Source organism: Strongylocentrotus purpuratus, unplaced genomic scaffold, assembly GCF_000002235.5.
Source record: "Strongylocentrotus purpuratus isolate Spur 01 unplaced genomic scaffold, Spur_5.0 spur5_scaffold_2, whole genome shotgun sequence".
Taxonomy (NCBI): domain Eukaryota; kingdom Metazoa; phylum Echinodermata; class Echinoidea; order Camarodonta; family Strongylocentrotidae; genus Strongylocentrotus; species Strongylocentrotus purpuratus.
This window is the reverse complement of record NW_022145605.1, coordinates 33,551,298-33,565,006: the sequence shown is the minus strand read 5'-3', so window position 1 is coordinate 33,565,006 and position 13,709 is coordinate 33,551,298. Positions and strand designations below refer to the sequence as shown.

The following is a 13,709-nucleotide window of genomic DNA, read 5'->3' as shown; positions in this document are numbered from 1 at the left end:
TTTCTTTATTAATGGTAATTACATCCTTTCTTTATCGGAAAAATTTCATTATTCCAAAGATATATCGATCCTTATCACTTTTGATTTTAATCAAATTCTCACGGCATTTTCTTTAATGCTATTACTTCGCCTTGAACCTGGTGATCTACTGAAAAATTCTATATTATATGAGCTACATTCGCATATGAAGTAAATTCATTCAAGTCACATACAAATGGCTAACAATTTCCGCTTTTATAAATAGGTTACATGCGCAAATATTTAATTTTACTCAATAAATATCAGAAAAGGTTGGTGTCTATCCACTAGGCGTTGTGGCGTGCGCCTGTAATCCAGCTGAAAAGTGGAAGTTACAAACTGATTCAGCCGAGGACGCAGGTTCGAAACTGAGTCACGTCTTTCGGATGGTGACGTTTAAAGGTCGGTCCAAGACGTAAATAATCATATCTGATTGATACACGTCTGTAAAAACCCAATACACACACACACACACACACACACACACACACACACACTGTCTATCCAACCCTGGTAATAAGTAGTATGAAAGCAGAAAAATATACGAACAGAATGGAGAAAGTTTGAAATAAATCGGACCTATAATAATAATAATAATAAAACGGTGCTTATAAAGCGCTTTCCAAGTCTCTATAACAGAGAGGTTATGAATGCTTGAACTATGAGATCACTAATCTCAAATTGGTAGTTTGGTCAGTGGAATGTGACGTAATCGTTGATAACTCTCCCGTACAAAAATGTCATGAATTGATGTTTTTCTCCCAAGTACCCTCTCCCTTCTCCCTACTCAAAATATATTATGGATAGCATATTATTATAGTTCCCTCTAAAGAAAAATAACCCTCCTCAATCGTACATTTTTGAAAGATTGAAATTTAAGTGATTGTGTGTGTTGAAAACAAATGAGAAAGTTTTCCGGCACTAGATCACAGAAACATTAATTTACTGATTCAGCCTTTTGACGAGCCCATACCTATGGTGATTACAACTTTTTTTTTTTTAATAACTTTTAAATTTGTGTCCGATTTCCTCCCAACCTTCACCTGTGAACTTTTCTGAATTTTCTGCTTTCCTCTAGAGTAATTTGCCAACAAGATTGAATTTCCCTCAAAATCCTTCGTTTCACACAAAAACACACACCCACATAACATAAGGAGGCCCTATAGGCAAAATATTTGTTCATTCGTTTGCACGGTTCCTTTCATAGTATTGTTTAGTCCATGTCAGATATTTCCTCCGTCGCAAAACATTATCTTATATATATATGGTATGCGTTTGTAACAGTTATTCAGACGTGGCATAATCAATGTTGTACATGTTCACACGAAGATTATTACCCTGTAGTATACTGATGGTTTATACTTAAAATTAAATATACATTAATATCAATCGATGAAAATATACATGTATTATCTCTGCTTAATACACACAGACCCTGTATAATTATAACCCCTGAGTAGTTCATTCCTTCAAATATTTAAAAAAGAAAGACATTTATTCTCAAATTTTCATTATGGATCGTTCAGTGACTCGGTAACATTGTTGAAGGATGATGAAGAAACTGCGTAAAATGTGTATGAAATGTTACCCACTAACATGCACAAAATCCTGAAAAAAAATCTCAAACCACAAAGATATTTTTGGTTTTCTTGGAAGGAGTCACTGTGCGACACCCTCTTACAGTAAATTCTCCCAGCCATTTAATTTTCCCAACTGTAGTTCCATGAAAAAGGGACATAAGACAGGCTTTAAAAAATCCATCGAAACTCTTATGTCAGAAATGGTATATATAGCCAATTCGTTGCTTTGTGACGATTTACATTCACCCAAAATGTAATTAAATTGTATTAATATATTTTGGATAATTAAGGAACCGATCAGATCTGTTTTCTTCAGTTTTTATCATTAATAAAGGTCTGTTCTCGCTCAAACTTTCAGATTAACTTTAATTGTACACCTAGCATTGAAGTCACTACCTTGGCACCATTTTCTCTGATCTGAACAATGTTACCAAGTCTCTCTAACAAAAGCGTCAATGATATATTGACATTATACTGCACTTGTTCTTAATATATAAGGCAACATATAAGCCTGAATGAAATCAGCAATATCTCAAAGATAAAGACCAGTTATGGTCATGCGATTGCATTGTGGAAGAAACGTTGTGGAATCGATCAGAAAATTGTATTATCTAGCATATAAGTATTGGTGTGTACTGCAAGGTTCTGGAATCATCAAAATGATAAGAAATTTGGCCCAGTCTTGGTAAAGTTACAGGCACTGTACACAGAAAGATGTATATGGGACTACGCGACACGTGCGTTATATCTATCAGGTCCAAATAGATATAATAATTTAGCAAATATATCAATAATATTAGTAGGCGGTTTCTCGGCAAAATTTGTATGATCACGTATTAGTCAAAACATATTCTTTCACAGGATTGGTAATAAAAGCTTCCATTTTATGGAAATAATATCATATCACATTCAGGAATTGATAAAAAACAAATATTTATAAATATAGTAATATACACATGGGCATAAAAACTCTTTTCAATCGTGCTTTGTAAATTTTAAAAGTACACGAAAAATATGTGTATCGAAATATAGTCTTGCAAATGTTGTAAAAAAATAAGATATCAATTTTCAAAACAATCACAATTTTAGTAATAATAATATATACAATAGTAATAATTACTACTATCATGATTATAATTATATATATATATATATATATATATATATATATATATATATATATATATATATATGAATTAAACCATTCCTTCCCGTACTTGTGCAAAATTCAAATATTTAAAAAAGAAAGACATTTATTCTCAAATTTTCATTATGGATCGTTCAGTGACTCGGTAACATTGTTGAAGGATGGTGAAAAATCTGCATAATTTGTGTATGAAATGTTACCCACTAAGATGCACAAAATCCTGAGAAAAAAATCCTGCGACACCCTCTAACAGTAAATTCTCCCAGCCATTTAATTTTCCCAACTGTATATATATATATATATATATATATATATATATATATAGTCTTGCAAATGTTGTAAAAAATAAGATATCAAATTTCAAAACAATCACAATTTTAGTAATAATAATATATACAAAAGTAATAATTACTACTATCATAATTATATATATATATATGAATTAAACCATTCCTTCCCGTACTTGTGCAACATTCATTATGAACATTAAAGATGAAGTTGAGTTCTGGTCATGCGATTGCATTGTGAAAGAAACGGTGTGGAATCGATCTTAAAAGGTTGATCATCTAGCATATAAGAATTGTGTGTATTGCAAGGTTCTGGAATCATCAAAATGATAAGAAATGTGGCTAAGTCTTGGTTAAGTTACAAACACTTGCACAGAAAGATGTATATGGGACTACACGAACACGTGGCGTAAAAAGCCGACCCCCCCCCCCCCCCGATTTTTACGATGTTACATGCATATTTAGAATAATATGAAGGCATTTGAAGAGCCAAGCTTTTGAGGGAACATGTCTTAACTGATGTTCTTCCACACTTGCATAATAAGAATGAGTAATGCTCACAAATTATTTTTCACCTCTTCCCAGAACTCAACCTTCTCTTTAATCTCAGTTTAATGTAATAAGATATATATTTAAAAAATAAATATATATATATACATATATATATATATATATATATACCCATATATATATATACGCTATTAAATTTTACACTCTGTTACCATTTTCCATATCTATATATCATTATTTTTATGTTCTCGTGTTTTGTTATACAGAAAAAGCCCTACACAGAGTTTGCCCATCTTGGTTTCAGTTGCTCACAACATGGCGCATATCATATTGTGCTTGCCAAACAAAGCAGTCGCCGCAATATTAAGCTGAAATACCACCGGGTTGGCCAAACTCTGTATATCGATGGCTCTGGATAGCTCAATAGATGCGTTCCCGTGTCCAGTAAGTTATTCCGGTATGCAGGAAGACAAATGTTTCCCTGATTTCAAACACTTTCATTATAATTGCCGTCTTAAAGACACCCGGATGCCTACTGAAAACGAAAAAACACCTAGTTGTGAGCTTTCTAAATATTTTTTTTTTTTAATTATACTATGTGGACAAATATTAGAGTAACAGAGGACTGCTTTTGGAATGACAAACAGTCAACCTGCTCGGAACATCAAGCATCCCACTTTCTCTCTCTCTCTCTCTCTCTCTCTCTATTTAAAACCAACTTACAATTACATTAAGGACTGCAAATTCGATACATGCACGTCCTCCAGACCAAACACATTAAAGGATTCAGCCCAAACACATTAACGGATTCATCGGCGGATTCATCGGCGGATTCATCGGCGGATTCATCGGCGGATTCATCGGCGGATTCATCGGCGGATTCATCTGCTTCCAGATTAAGTATCAAAAATGGAGATCGGAAGAGCAATTGTTGTTATGAAGGCAATTATCAAAGCCATCATCATCTGGAGGCCATACAATAATGGATTGTGCAAAAGAGATTACCTTCTTCAAGACCTAAACATTAACAGGTTTAACGGCGGATATGCGGCCGATGTCAGCCTCTTTCTTGACGAAGTACCAAATGTAGATCGGAAGCGAGAACGTTGTGATATCAGCAACTATCAGACCCATTATCACCTGCATTAAAAACAAGGAAGGATGGAAATGTAGAGATAGGATGTGCGAAGTTTCGTTTAATTTATTTATATAATATGTATATCTGACACGGATATTTGTTGTGCTCACATAAACAGCCAATTCGTAATATAACGATATGATCATAGCACGGAAGTAAGATAACAACTTGAACACGGGCGTCGCAAGATGATTTTAAATGTCGGGGGTTGAATCAATTTTTACTGACAAGTGCGAATATTGGTAACAGATTTTGAAATGTGATGACAGATGTTCCAAAACTTTTTTTCCAACGTGTCAAAAACAAAAAAGAAGAAGGGAAAGAAATATTTATAATTTCTATCTATTTACCAATGTTTAGGCGAATTTCAAAGTAATGCACAAATGTTTGCGGACAGATAGAAAAGATAAAGGCAGAGACCATGCGAAACTCTTGATACTCCTTATGTAACAATTCAATTAGAAATGGCCCTCTTGTGATCATATACTTACATAGAAAGGATCGTTGTGTAGGCTGTTCTGTATTAACCGGAAAAGAGGATACTGCAGGAAAATGATGATTCCTCCGATCGACCGAAAAGCCCCAGCAAGAGTTGAAAAGATCTTCATCGGGAATCTGACACGGAGAGCAAAATGTAAAGATTTTAAACCCGTTTACTACTAAATTCTATAATTCCCAGAGGCTTATTACAGGAAACACTCGGTTCCAGCAGGCAACGGGTTAATGTTTTTTATTTTACTTCACTTCAAAACAATGTCAGGAAAGAGCTAGGATTCTGTAGTATGGATTGGGACAACGAATCAAGAACGTCTCTAACACTCACTTACACATGTACGTTACAATCGTGCTCGTTTCAATGGGCAATTTTGGTTTAAATCTCACAGGGTTTTCATAATGCTTCCAATTAGGGGGATTTGGGGAGGGGGGATTGGGGTGGGGGTATAGTGGGGCACACGAACACAAATGGTTATGACTAGCAATACGTATGATAGAAAAATAACAAGGATACAAGTTATAATTGCCATTACTATAAACGTAGATAATCTGAGCCTTTCTTGTGTAACCACTTAAGTTTAAAGCCCCTACTGTCCTACTTGTAGCTACTTGCTCCCTCTATATAGAAAACTTCCCGATCGGTGCCTGTTGGTCCCCCATGATCCTCTTTTTCTTATGTTAGTTGAGAGCTGAGTTAATGAGATAGCCACCTGTCAGTGACCTCGCTGGGTGACGGTCTTTAAGAATAAGGTCGATATCGAAGAATACTTGACAGAAAATTGCTTCCTGTAACATTCTAATGCCTTTTTCTATATCGAAAGGGTTTCAGTCAACTTGAAATGCCTAACACAAAGCATTTATTTTTAATTGAAACGTGTGATACTCACATGATAGCAGTGGTAGCTGAAAGGTACCCCCATAAGACGGACATGACGATCAAAACAAGGGTAAAGGTCACATATTGCACATGTAGATGAGGCACCGCCAGAAAGGCCGAATAACCAATGGTTGCGATGGTTGTCAACGCAAGAGGGAGACATGCATCTTTAAGGTCGTCAAACAGTCTGCGTTTAGTACCTGAACCAAAAAGTTTCATAGTGGTGATTTTGATTTCTGTTATGTGTTTTTTTATGTTATGCCATTATGGTATTAATACTGATAACAGCTGTGACAGTCTTAAATGATGGGTTTAAAGTAATACATAATTATGTAAACCCTGCTCTTTCTTAATTCTAACTCTTAGTTGAGTCTGTCATGTAGGTTACCTTTTTCACCTTATGATGTTTATACACCCTGTGGCCCGAATTCACAAAGGAGGTTTGTCGACCAACCTAGGTTTATGTGCGTCATAGAAACCACATAAACATAGGTTTGTCGACAAACCTCCTTTGTGAATTCGGGCCTGTAGGTTTATTAAGCATAAACATATGCCTATTTCTCTGAAATTTACTAAAATATGATACAACCATTAAAGTCCATCCTTTAGTCATGGATGTTTTCGATGTAAATCCTGTAGAGAATAGTTCATTTTATAGCGAGCTATGAATAATAATTAAATATATTCTTTTTACTACTTCTATTGCTACTACTACTACTACTACTACTACTACTACTACTAATGATTATAATAATATAAACAACAGCATTAATGATAAGGATGATTATAATGATAATGATAACAATTATAATGATTAAATAAAAAAATAAGTAAACAAAGAAAGAAAAACAAAATATAACGATTATACCTTGTTTTCGACAGAATTTGAGTTTGTTGCGATCCATTAGTAAACCAAAGGGTTGGCTTAAAAACACAGTAACGGTTTGCAGTAACAGAAGCACATCCGTATAGCCACTTACTGTAAGAATGATAAAAAAGCAGTTCATTTCATTATAGCTTTAACTATATAATTATAAAAATCAAAGGATTTTCTTTGCATATATTACAATCTAAATATACTTTTAAATATACTAATGAATTAGTGAGGGTGGGTGCCTCGATTAAGAGGGTGTCTAGCTGCTCCTAATGACGTTCTACTACTATCCTACTACTACTACTACTACTACTACTACTACTACTACTACTTCCAGTACTACTAATACTACTACTACAACAACAACTACTACTGCTACTACTACTACTACTACTACTACCACTACATCTACCACTACTACTACTACTACTACTACTACTACATCTACTACTACACTGTAAAAAAATAATAGTCGAAATAACTCAATAAAATTCAGGAAAAGAATTGCCTTATTTTTATTAAGTAAATATTACCTACGGCATCTTAAGTAGAATTTACTTATTTTGCTGAATAAATTTTTACTCAGTTAAATCGAGTTACATTAACGTAAATAATTCAAGTATTGTAATCATTTTAGATAATTAAAAAAAGCTATGATAGGATTACATAATGCACGATTTGGTACCAATCTAATCTAACAAGTAACATCCACTAATCATTCACTACTTCTATTTAAGATTAATCACTAATCACTATCACTACTTTAAGATTTAACCGTATATATATATATATATATATATATATATATATATAACACCATCACAAACTATTACATACGCTTCAATTCGACACATATTGAAAGGCTCCAAATTTTATATATACTTGATCGTAGCATCTTAAAATGAAAATTGGTTGACAATTTCATGAAAAATCAAGTTTTGATTTGTTTTGAACTGGGTAACAATTAAAAATTGTCTTGTCTTTGCTTAGCCATGTAAAATGAATTAGTAAATGTTTTAAAGTCCTTAAATTTTCATTCAACCACAAAAAAGAATTGTTTTATTTAAAAAGAGTTTAATTTGGTCTTAATGAATATTCATAAATTATGTAAATATTTCTATTACGCACTGCATCGGTCCTTACTTTAAAAAGATAAGAATAATCAACATAAATTGTTTGAGTAATACGTATAATTTCTGATTTTGAGTTAAAATTACTAAATTAATACAAGCTGAAATTACTTAAAGTTCTTATGTATTTGATTTTACTTAAATATTCCACGTATGTTCTACTAAATTGAAAGTTTGAGTTAGCAAGACTTAAATTTAGTGCGTAAGTGGCAAAACTAATGTTTTCAAGTAAATTCTACATGGAAAAAATACGTAAAAATTACCAATGAACAAATTCTTTTTTTACAGAGTACTACTTCTACTGTTTTCTTCACTACTACTAATACTATTGTTACAACTACTACCATTAATATTTCTACTACAACACGAATAGTACAAGTACAACTACAACACCTTCCACTATTACTTCTACAACAACTAGTTCTCATACTTCTACTTCATTTATATGATTACTACTGCTGTTCTTACTACTACTACTACTACTACTACTACTCCTACTTCTTCTACTACTACTACTACTACTACTACTACTACTACTACAACTACTACCAGGGGCGGCGATTTCTTTTCATGACCGGGGGGACGAAATGCGAGGAACGAGGGAAGAGTGACGTAATGAGCAAAAACATTTTTTGGGGGGGAGAAAAAAATCCGCATCATCACCGCTCTTACATGTTACATACAGGCCCCGCGGAACGTTTTTCAAGGTGGGAGTGGGGGGGGGGGGCTAAAGTGTTTGCAATCAGATAGAGCAAAGCAAGTGGGGCGTAAATTGGCGTGGGGTCCAGGGGCGGAGCCCCATGAAGCTCAGCGTTTTTAGGCATTTAATAAGGGTCAGATGAGCATATTTTGATACCTTATTTGTGACACTTGCATGCAGGTCACTAATCGGAGTGGGGTCCAGGGGCGAAGCCCCCAGGAGCTCAGCGGTTTTAGGCATTAAATTACGATCAGATGAGCATCCAGGGGCCGCCTTAGGGCCCTTGGTGGGGTCTAAGGGCGGAGCCTCCGGAAGCTCACGGTTTTAGGCTTTTGAATATGGTCAGATGAGCATCCAGTGTCGCGCCGAGGGCCCTGGTGGGGTCCAGGGGGCGGAGCCCCCGGAAGCCCAGGTGTTTTAGGCATTTAATTGTGGTCAGCTGAGCAACCAGGGGCCCGCCTTAGGGCCCTTGGTGGGGTATAGGGGCAGCAACATTTGTACATTAGTCACTGGTATCGAATTAGAAATAAACCACGTTTGAGTTTTATCGGGAGGGGGGGGGGGGGGACTGCCCCAAGCCCGAGTGAGTGAGCATAATTAATGAGAGGGGTGAAGGTGACGAAAGTGATTACCCCCTCATAGGTTTTGAAGTTTTGTTGTATTACAGAATTATATTCCTTAGCAAAACTATAGTATGAAAACAAACAATGTACTGTTTTCACACTTCCCTTTTCTACAATATTTACTTGTACATTTTGAAGGATATTATGCGAGGGAGCAAAGCTCCCGAGCCAGAAGATTTTCGCATTTTTATTTGTCTAAACGCTGCACTCTTGGGCCCTCCAAAGCCTAATAGTGTGTTACAGTCTTTAGTCAGTATTTGCTGTACATTATTTTTTTGCACTTTTTCAAATTTTCCGGGGGGGGGGGACGATCCCCCCTACAAAAATCGAGGGGGGACGTGCCCCCCCCCCCCCCCCGCGTCCCCCCGGGATCGCCGCCCCTGACTACTACTACTACTACTATGAAACATTACAACTAATACATCTACAACAACAAAAACAACTACTTCTAGTGTAGCCTATCCGATATGCGTCGGGCTTTATGGCAAGTGTACTAACGGTGTTATGGAGACAGACATCGGCGCGGGCATCAGCCCGAGCGCCTATCATCACTGGTCAACTCATCATTATTCACATCAACTGTGTGACGCGCGTATTCATGCATGATTCATTAGACTAGCCTTATTTGGTGATCGATCCCTTTTATTCAACTAATCAAATGTCATCCCTAAGTTCCTCAACGCTCATTGGCCTATTTTTGTCCATGTTACATAAATATTCATGAAAGAGCTTTACAGGGGGTTCGTAGATTTTCTACGAACGAAACAATGTAAATAAAAGGAAATTCATCTTTTTAATATCCACCAGTGATGATAGGCGCTCGGGCTGATGCCCGCGCCGATGTCTGTCTCCATAACGCGATAAGTACACTTGCCATAAAGCCCGACGCATATCGGATAGGCTACTACTAGTGTTGCTGCTGCTTGTACTGCTACTGTGACGACAAAGACGATAACGACGAAGACGACAGCAAGACGACAGCAACTTACCAATGGACAAATCACCACCTGCAAGTCTTGTGATGATAGAATTAAAAGCACCGAAAAAGAATATAATGTTGAGTTGAAGTGCGCCAAACCAGAGGACAACCAACCAGAAGAGAGGGGAGAATACACAAACTCGAAAGCTGGGGTACCTCTGTCGTTTTAGAGTTTCTCCCAGCTCCTGGATATCTGTGAAGGGGGAAAGACAGGTAAAAGAGAGTTTAGTGTGGCGTTACCAGGAGAGTGTGACTATTAGTGATCGGAAGGCGACACTCATTCAAGTTGCAGGAAGATCAGTTTAATAATAATAATTATAATCCGTGTTTTTAGGGGAGCCTTCCAAAGTTGCGACTGTGCCCGGACGCGTCGTGGCGCCATGAATAGAACAGTCGCGTCTCAAGAGGCGCATTGAGGCGCAAAGGGGCGCAAAGGGGCGCAATAGTCACCCTCACCTGATTCTTGCATATGAAAAAAAACTGTATAAACCCGCTCTATTCTTCTTGCGCCCTTTCGCGCCCTACCAGGCGATGGAAGATTATCTCTCCCGTCATTGTTCTCGCTTGTGATGCGCGGTACAGCTTAAACTTGATATACAGAAAGTATTTGTCGGCCAAAGCCTTCTTTCCGTCCTCCGGTTCTCGTTCTGATAAACATTTCATTGTTTGTAAAAACTTGATGTATTCTTCTCGCGTCGCGATCTATTCTTCTCGCGCCGTTTTGCGTCGTAACGGGCGGGGTATTATCTTTCCAATCATTGTGGAAGCTTTGCGATGTACATTGCTACAGGCTACATCACAGCATGAACTTGTCTGGTGGGAGCGTCTTTGTTTTTGGGGGGCAATCAACACACTCGTTCATATTGATCAGAATAAATTATGATTTATTTTTGTTGGGTTTAATACGCCTCCTTTTAATTTTTGTGACGACTGTATGAAATGTGAAATAAAGATGACTATGTACGATTAATGGTTGTTTAATTGCGAGCTTAATTGTCCCCAACAACAACAAATAAAAGACGAATGATGTGAATGAATACATGTATGCGGTTATAGTCGGTAAATTGATTACTGTTTGGGTCGCTTGTGTATATTTGTAATTTGAATGATTATCAACATAATTGAGAAGGAACGAAAGGGAAAGAAAAAAGATAAAGACGAGATAAAGGGAAGGACAAAATAGGAAGAAGAAAAGAAAAGAAGGGGGATATCAGTTGCAATTTTCCCGCCAGAAAGTTGTGGATCGAGGGGGGGGGCAAAAGACCCTAGCCTCCCCCCCCCCCCCCCCCGTCCCCGCTAAAAAAGAGAGAAGGAAGGAAAAGGAAAAGAGGAGAGCTAAAAGGGAACAAAAAGAGGAAGAAAAAAAGAAAAGGGAGAAAAGAAGCGGAGATCAGTTGCGGTTAATCCCGCACACAATGTGTGGAGCGGGTTGGGGACCAAAATGACCGTGCCCCTCCCCCCCCCCCCCCCCCCCCAGCAAACCTAAAAGAGAGATAAGGAAGGGAAGGGAAAGTGAAAGAGGAGAGAAAGGGAAAGGAAAAAAAAGAGAATGAAGAAAGGTAAGGGATATCACATGCAATTTTCCCGCCAACAAGGTGTAGATCGGAAGGGGGGGCACTGGCATACTGATAGGGGAGGGGGGTGTTGGAGAAATAGAATTCAAACGTGGTTTATTTATAATTCCATAACGGTGGTTAACAAATAATGCTGAAATGAGATAATTTTCCTCACTTCATGCGTTTGTTGGAAAATGACAAATTCCTAAATTTACAGCCAGGCAAGAAAATGCTTCTTGAGATGCCTACATATCAGGGCCGGCGGAACGGCGGGGATCGGGATCCTCGAGCCCCTCCCCCACACTTTCTTTGAAAAAGTATGTTAAAGAAAAATAGAAAGAAAGAGAGCGAGAAAGAAAAAATAGTTAACTGCCAGTGTCACATTATAATGGGGTATCAAAATATGCTCATCTGACCATGATTAAAATTAATGCCTAAAATCCTAAGGGCTCTGCCCCCTGGATTCCACCTAGGGCCCTAAGGTGGGCCCTTAGATGCTCATATGACGGTCATTTAATGCCTAAAACCCATGATTTCTGGGGGCTCTGCCCCCTGGACCCCACGCCAAATAGTGTCCTGCTAGTGTCACAAATAATAAGGTATCAAAAATGCTCATCTGACCGTATTTAAACGCCTAAAACCCCTGAGCTTCTGGGGGCTCTGCCCCCTGGACCCAACCAAGAGCCCTAAGGCGGGCCCCTCGATACTCATCTGACCGTAATTGAGTGCCTAAAACCCTTGAGATTCCGGGGCTCCGCCCCCTGAACCCTAAGCCAATTAGTGACCTGCCATTGTAACAATTAGGTATCAAAATAATGCTCATCTGACAGTAATTAAATGCCTAAACTCCTGAACTTCCGGGGCTCTACCCCCTGGACCCCGTCTAGGGCGCTAAGGCGGACCCCTGAATGCTAATCTGACCGTAAATTAAAACCTTAAATCCCTGAGCTTCCGGGGCGGACAAGGTATCAACATATGTTCATCTGACAGCAGGCGCGTAGCCAGGGGGGCGGTAGGGTGGTCCCCCAATAAACGCCGGCCAAAAAAGAGAGGAGTTTAAAGGAAGAGGACGTAGAAAGAAAAGGGAATAGACAAAGAACATATTTGAAATTCAGACAAGGATTAAGAGTCGAGAACGGTACAACGAATCGTCTTCTTTCTCTTAATGAATTAATGAAACGTCAAAGCTTCCGCGCTACGCGCGGGGTAGGGCAGGGGGAACTTAATTCAGACGAGGATAATTTTCGGGAACGCTACAACAAATCGTCTTCTTTCTATAATAATTTAATGAAACGTCGAAGCTTCCGCGCTTCGCGCGGAAGGGGGGGGGAAAATTGATTTAGACAAGGATTAAGAGTCGAGAACGGTACGACGAATCTTCCTCTTTCTCTAATGATTTAATGAAAAGTAAAAGCTTCCGCGCTTTGCGCGGGTGGGGGAAACTAAATTATTTTCGAGAGCGGAACAACGAATCGTCTTCACTCTCTAAAAATTTAATGAAACGTCGAAGCGGGGGGAAACTGAATTTAGACAAGGATTAAGAGTCGAGAACGGTACAACGAATCGTCTTCTTTCTTTAATGATTTAATGAAACGTAAAAGCTTCCGCGCTTCGCGTGGGAGGGGGGAGGGGAAAACTGAATTCAGATGAGGATTAAGAGTCGAGAACGGTACAACGAATCGCCTTCTTTCTCTAATGATTTAATGAAACGTAAAAGCTTCCGCGCTTTGCGCGGGAGGGGAAAAACTATTTTGAGACGAGTAGGCACGTACGGAAGGGGGGGGGGGAGGGGGTT

The 13,709-nt window shown here is 38.1% G+C and overlaps 1 protein-coding gene across 1 annotated transcript in view; it reads right to left on the bottom strand.

Annotated features, from left to right (window-relative positions):
- Window positions 1-3,818: 3,818 nt before the first annotated feature.
- LOC105443553 (solute carrier family 43 member 3-like) overlaps window positions 3,819-13,709 on the bottom strand; it is a 29,870-nt gene continuing 19,979 nt past the window's right edge. Inside the window, exons 6-10 of the mRNA XM_030992249.1 lie at window positions 10,369-10,551; window positions 6,921-7,031; window positions 6,063-6,252; window positions 5,172-5,295; window positions 3,819-4,682 (exon numbers count right to left, since the gene is read on the bottom strand). Of these exons, the coding sequence (XP_030848109.1) occupies window positions 4,560-4,682; window positions 5,172-5,295; window positions 6,063-6,252; window positions 6,921-7,031; window positions 10,369-10,551 (731 nt within the window). The 3' untranslated portion in view covers window positions 3,819-4,559. The remainder of the gene's footprint in view (window positions 4,683-5,171; window positions 5,296-6,062; window positions 6,253-6,920; window positions 7,032-10,368; window positions 10,552-13,709) is intronic.